Genomic DNA, 7,115 nt, shown 5'->3' with positions numbered 1-7,115 from the left:
ATAGACGTCGATAACTTTTTCCCCAAAAAAGGGACTAACCAAATATAAAAGATTTATAATTTTCTTCTAAAAGAAGTAAAACCCAATTATGATATTATTGCCCTTTCGTTAAACAGAGAAAACCAAATATGATAATAAAATCAGGATAAACACCTAACAATAACTGGAAAATATTGTTTTGGAAAGCATGTGTATTAAATACTAATTACTATAGTACTAGTAAATCAAAGAGTACCTGTTTTGATAAAAAGAATTAGATAACAAAGATTAATAGTATATGACAAAGTAAATATTTAGAAATTATCCCTCGTCAATAAATTTGTTAAAACATAGATAAATGGTGATTAAAATAAATCATAGCAAACGGAGTGATGAAAGGTATGGACTATGTGTAATCTTTTATAGGCACATAAATCATAAGTTCATGGATAGATAGAGTAAAATTACAGGAAAGAAACATATAGTGAAGATCAACATAAAAGCTTACTCATATATACAACTGGTGCATAAAGAAACAGACCAAGAACAAATTTCATGCATAAAAGAAAAACAACAAAAATTGCTCTTATTAAGAAGCTACGACTCATATATACAACTGCAAAATAACTTACGTAGAATTAGGGAAAGTTTTACACTTAGTCTGTTTTACTTTCCCTCCTATACTAGTACTCTAATTTTTTCACTCTCCTACGCTAACAGACTGTTAGCTAACAAATATTTACACACACTCTTTTTGCGCCTCTCCTTTTTTTCCTCCCGGCGAATTCACCTCCGCCACTGCCGCCATCGTGGCACCACATATCTCAATTACAACAGAGTCACCATCCTCAATATCTTCGACTACAGGCTTCACGATTCCACGGTGGAGCAGCTGCTGCTGCGGCTGTTTCTCCGGCGATGGCGAAGATTCCTTATTTTTCACTTTCTTGAAATGTGCTTTAACCGAAAGCTCCTCGACTGCCGCTGAGATTTTGTCGACGCAATTTATGACGTCAATGAGTATAGATGCAACCGTTATTGCCGGAAAGATTTCCAATAGATCTAATTTGTTGGACAGTAATGAGGTTTTCGTGGTGGCGAGTATGGCTTTAAAGTCATCAATGGCGATTCTGGAATTCTGTAGGTGGGTTTCTGCGGCGGAGGACGACGGTTGTGTTATAGTTTTGATGGAAGATGCCAATTCTTTTAAGGCCTTACTTGATTCCAGGCTCATTCTTGTGCATGCTTCTTCTATTCTTTTATGAAACTCGGTTGGTGCCTGAAAATAAAAGCTTAAGAATTAGAGATTGAGATAAAAGTAAGAATTTAAGTTTTGTACGCGTAAGAAAAAAAATTACAGAATCAAATCACTTAAAAAGTAGTAATTTTCTATCCAATAACTTATGACTTATATATGAAACTTGTAGTCTGAAAAAAGTAGTAGTAATAGACATTTGGGTGGCTTCAAATCATGTTATTAATGTTTTTCAAGATAATATGACATATAAATTGGGTCAGGAAAAGTATAAGAAACATGTTATTCACTTGTCATTCATCTTTTAGATAACTACTTTTGTAAATATCTTTTTTAACCATGACCATCACTAGATGCATGAAAGTATTAAACTCACTTGCTACAGTGTAAATATAATGAAATACAAAATAATACGGTACGTACGAGAAATTTTTTATTATAAATGAGAGAACTAGGAATATTCTTCACTAATTACTTTGATAGGGACAAAATTGAGTAAAAGGAGAGCAGCCTTCTATTTCGGGGAAGGAATCGTGTTTCATCACTATTAAGAGATCAATTCAAAAGTAAGTCAGCAGTTCAGGAATGTGTAAGACTTTTTGGTGAAAATATTACTTTAGATGATTATATATTACCTGAGGGTTGGAATTAAAGTAGGAAGTAAGTGCTTGAAAATGGCAGGCACATTCCCTAGCAAGGACACCAATCTTCAAGTATTGCTTCCATGGATGACGAAGCCTGAATGATCCATGACCTGGTTCCCACCATGCAAAGTTTGCCTGATATAACATTTTTAGAAAGAAAAAAAAAAAGAGTTAACTAGACCTATTTAATGACGGGATTATAAAATATTGTGTTAGCATGATTGGGAATGAAATAGAAGGAAAATTCAAATCTTTTTCACTCACCAAACTTTCCTCAATGGCCTTAGAATTAAGGACGGTTTTATAGGCTTGAAGGAATCCCTTGTCTTTAATAGAAGCCTTTTCACTTTCTTCATCCATCTCTGAAAAGCTGAAATATTCACTTCCAAAACCTGCAAAAATATATTTTCATTCTTTCAATTCTTTTTTGCAATCACACCATAATACTAATTCCTAGCTATAATTAATTAACTTACATACACTAACATTCTTTTTTTTTTTTTTTTTTTCTTACGTTAGCGGAGTATTTAACACATTGTAGCATGCAATATGCATTATTCTCCGGTAACTAATCCCACTTTTTATGGAAAGTTATGTTATATGTATCTTCATGTAACTTGATCGATGCATGCATATAAGTTGAATCCAACAAGTAAAAGTGATATACATTGACAACGTAAAAAATATATTTAACACTATTAGTGAATTTACGTGTGCTAGTATGTTAGTGATCATCTTTAGTTATCAACAATTAACGCTTATCAAAAGATTTATCTAATAAGTGATATGATTATGTAAATACTTTTTACACGTTCGCATATGACTTAAATTCTAAACAAAATGAAACAAATGGAAAAACAAGTTTGCACTGACCTTCTAAGAAGCTTGCAAGCTTATCAAGATTACCACAAACAAGCTTATGAAGATCTTCACCAGCCCAAACTGGACAAACAACCAAAGAGATGATCATGCAGGTGGCGGCGCCGACAAGAATGGTGGTCAGCCGCTGATGAGCCAGTTCCAATATCTCGTCCACACGGTAACCGGAGACAGTGACCAAACTGAAGGTCAAGACGAAGATCAAGATTCCATAGTCATATTTCCTCTTCATGTGGGGGAAAAATCTTGTAAATGTACCTACAGCACCTGCATATATTCCACAACGAATGTGATTAAAAATTTGGAAGATTAGTTACGTTACTTTTATAAGTCTTTCTTATTTTAGTATGTGAAAAAATAAAAAGACAGACGTGATATTTATGTCGCTAAAAAATACAGCCTATACGTGTTGGATCGTCAAAAGTAGTGCGATTTTGGAGGATTCAACAAGTATCGGCTAACATATTTTTGGAAATATCATTTTTTGAAAGTTCGAGCAATATCATTCAAATGCACTGGGATATGATTCATTCACTTGCAGAATCAATGTTGTCAACTTGTCATATACTAGGAATTGTTTTGTTATTTCATTTGTAGAAAATTTAGAATTTTGTACGTAAATTATTGTTTTGTAAAACATCATCCTCCTACCTTTTGTAAAATCAGAGATTGAAGTTACTTTTTAAGTTCTTGTTTTTTTCACGAGGAGAGATTTTACTATGCTTTGACTTGCATCATATCCTACCTAGTGTAAAGACCAAAAACCCCAGAACTATGGGCTCTCCTTTTCCAAACAAATCAGCAAAATATTTTGCTCCAACACCTAATGCCCCAGCCAGCAATGTGGCGAATCCTCTGTTTAGACACTTCGATAAAGTTGCACCTGAAAGAAAGGGAAAGAATAATTATTATCTCTAAAATTGAATACTATAACTTAATTATTATACTGACGATTGTTATATAACTTACCAGCAGTAAATTCAAAAACAACCACCACAGTTAAAACAGCCCAAATTGCAGATTGTCCAAAGCCATCATATAGAGGCCTAAAATAGTAGAACAATGAGACTAAAGTGAGAGCTAATCCCACTTTAGCTGCATGCCAAATTTTTCTTGGATCATCTTTCCCAATTTTCATTGTTTTCTTTATAATTTCCATAACTTTATCCTTCAACTTTCCTGGAAAACCCATGAAATGGGCAATGACATTAGTTTTTTCCATGAAAATGGAAGGTTAATTTTGAAAAAAATGGCTAAGTTTGTAAAGGTGGTTTTATGGGGAAGAAAGGAGCTAGAATGCACAATAGAAGTAATACGTCAACCAGCTGAATTATATAGTTGGCAAAGAAAAGTTGGGGTGGAGTTATTTTATTCATTTACACATGAATATCTGTCTCTTCTTCGATCTTTCATGACAAAGGACAAATATTTTTATTTAAATATATATACTTCTGTATTTGTTTAATTAGAATATTTCTCTGGATCAAAAAGGAGTGGATTTTCAGAAGTGGCTGACTGGGATTTTACTTGGATCTGGAGTATATTTAATTGCAATAATATTGAACTAAACAGTTACTATTTCTCCTCCACAAGTTTTAAAAAATAGTACTATATGTTTTAGGGACATTCTTTACTTTTCTGTTGTATAATGTTGCTTTTGTAATGCTTAATGCCCTTTGTGATCTTTATTTTTAAATAAGAAGCAGCAACGAATTAAAAAATTTAATTGGATTAGTTCAATCTTTAAAATTATGAGTTTAGAATTTAACGTTTATTAAGATTTTATTATTTCATATATTTTTGTGTGTTCAATTGAACCCGCTGAGGCTACGGCTAGCACTGATACGAAGCATATTCTAGAAAACATCATGGTTTTACTAGGGAGAGCTGTAAAAAAGTGTTGAAACTTTGCAACAGTGCAAATGTCATAAATTTGTGTTCGTTTCTGCAAAAAATAAAACAAACAGAAGCAGAAACAGAATAAAAACAAAAATAAATAAAAGTTCCGAGCCCAACAGAAAACTATGTTTCGTTAAGGAATTTAATTCCATCACTGTTTTCCTAAGGTTATTGGATTAATCCCTCCCAGGATAGAACAGAACAATTATTCTGTAATACCGGCAATGAAAATTATAAAACTTCGTCGAACTCAACAAACGGCAGTAAAACACACTTATGCTTACGTTTTTGCTTTGGAAAAACAGTACAGAAATGCAGAAGATAGAGGGGAGAGTATGCAGATTTTCGGTGCTGAAAAATGAGGCAAAACCTCTGAATTTATAGCCAAACAGTCTGGGTTGAATAGGTGCAAGGTACCTGTTCATATGAGGTACTAATTCGGCAGAAGTCTGGCCGCAAATTTAAACTCAAAACGACTATGGGGAACCGCAAATTTTAAATTAAAATTCTGCGAAAAAATATTAGAAAAGAAATTGTATAACGAAAAATAGGAAATAAATCTGGTCCAAAAATTATCAATCAATCATATCAATTGACCAAATTTGAAGCCGAAGCCGAGGCCGAGTCGAGCGACGACGACGACGATGCGAGGTACCACTTCTTCTTAACTCTTTAAGAGCTAGAAGATGCGCTTCTCTATATAAGCACAAAGATTTTCTTTCCTTTTTCCGATAAGGGACAAAGTGCATTAGTAAAGGACACAACTTCAAACTTTTCGTTTCCCTCCAAATTTTTTCCCTCCATTTCCCATTCATACCTCTTATCTAATTAGATAAAAACCCAACAATCCCCCACATCAATGGGGAATGACTATCTAAAAATATGCATGTATGAAAAACTATGATTTACAAGCAAGGATTAATCACATCTGGATAAGTAAGTTTCCCTTTGAATTTTCCATAGTGAACTTATGTCGGATATACTCGGTCAATCGGTAGATTTGATATCTTTGAACCGTCGGACTTTGGTGTATACCTAAACAGTCATAAGTCACACAATCAACCCTTTAGCCGATTTTGGTTCTCATTGTTGTGTTCGTTTCAGCCATGAACACCGCCTGGTCCATAAGTGCGTAGAGAATTGGCCTTACTGAATTCTCCTTGAAGCGGCTTATACTTCACACTTATATAGGTGATTCCTAAACGTGTTATCCCATCGATACACTATTTGATATACTCCATATCAAACTTAGAAACCATTAAAAAGACTTAACGCTTTATCCTTGGTACTGAACATTGTCTCATCACGAGAAGAGACCAAAATTTTATTTGACAATGTTAAACCGTCGCTAATGACTTTGTTTAATATCCTTGAACCTAGATCTTGAGATCTCCAGTTTTCTAGGTAGAGTTACCGCCACAATAACTTGTCCTCTGCCATAGTCCCATTCCCTTTGATGATTTATCAACCGCCTCTCTATTTAGGCCTTTCGTAAGTGGAAACCCATCTAAAGCTCTTCCCCAACCTTATCTAAAGCTCAGACTCCATTGTAGAGCGAGCGATGTATGTCTGTTTGGATGATTTCAATGACACTGCTCATCCACCAATAGTAAACACGTATCCACTTGGGTACTTTGTTTCTGATGACCCTATAATTCAATTTGCACCACTATATCCTTCAATTACCGCATGATATTTACTGTAGTGCAAAGGCATAATCTTGGGTATGTTTTAGATACCCCAAAACTCGTTTCATTGTCATCCAATGAATTTGGTCTGGATTACTTGTGTAACGACTCAGTTTACTTACTACTCAAGCTATATAAGGTCGTGTACAATTCATGATATATATTAAACTTCCCAAAACTCGAGCATAATCCAATTGAGATTTGCTCTGACCTAGATTCTTTGTAAGAGAAACATTTACATCAATCGGTGTCTTTGCGACTTTGAAATCTAAATACTTGAATTTTTCAAGTACCATTTTAACGTAATGAGATTGAGACAATACTAGTCCTTTAGGAGTCCTATGGATTTTAATTCCTAGAATAAAATCAGCAACTCCTAAGTCTTTCATATCAAACTTGCTCGCAAGCATACGCTTAGTAGCATTTATATCTGCAATGTCTTTACTCATTATTAACATATCATCAACATATAAATATACAATGACTATATGATTTGGAGTGTTTTTATTGTAAACACATTTATCACACTCATTAATCTTAAATCCATTTGCCAATATTGTTTGGTCAAACTTTGCATGCCATTGTTTGGGTGCTTGTTTCAATCCGTAAAGAGACTTAACAAGTTGGCATACCTTCTTTTCTTTTCCTGAAACTACGAACTCTTCAGGTTGTTCCATATAAATTTCTTCCTCCAAATCTCTATTTAAGAAAGCTGTCTTCACATCCATCTAATGGATTTCAAGACCATACACGGCGGTTAATGCTATTAAC

General features: G+C 34.0%; 1 protein-coding gene across 1 annotated transcript; it reads right to left on the bottom strand.

The window, feature by feature from the left end:
• Nucleotides 1-718: 718 nt before the first annotated feature.
• Nucleotides 719-4,001, bottom strand: LOC104249748 (aluminum-activated malate transporter 8). The gene is made up of 6 exons (XM_009806232.2): nucleotides 3,727-4,001; nucleotides 3,503-3,640; nucleotides 2,752-3,024; nucleotides 2,143-2,270; nucleotides 1,870-2,013; nucleotides 719-1,258 (listed from the first exon to the last, which is right to left on the bottom strand). The coding sequence occupies exons 1-6, from the start codon at nucleotides 3,977-3,979 to the stop codon at nucleotides 719-721; spliced, it is 1,476 nt and encodes a 491-aa protein (XP_009804534.1). The 5' UTR covers nucleotides 3,980-4,001.
• Nucleotides 4,002-7,115: the final 3,114 nt, after the last annotated feature.

This window comes from Nicotiana sylvestris, chromosome 12 (assembly GCF_000393655.2).
Source record: "Nicotiana sylvestris chromosome 12, ASM39365v2, whole genome shotgun sequence".
Lineage (NCBI taxonomy): Eukaryota > Viridiplantae > Streptophyta > Magnoliopsida > Solanales > Solanaceae > Nicotiana > Nicotiana sylvestris.
This window is presented reverse-complemented; position numbering and strand designations above follow the sequence as displayed.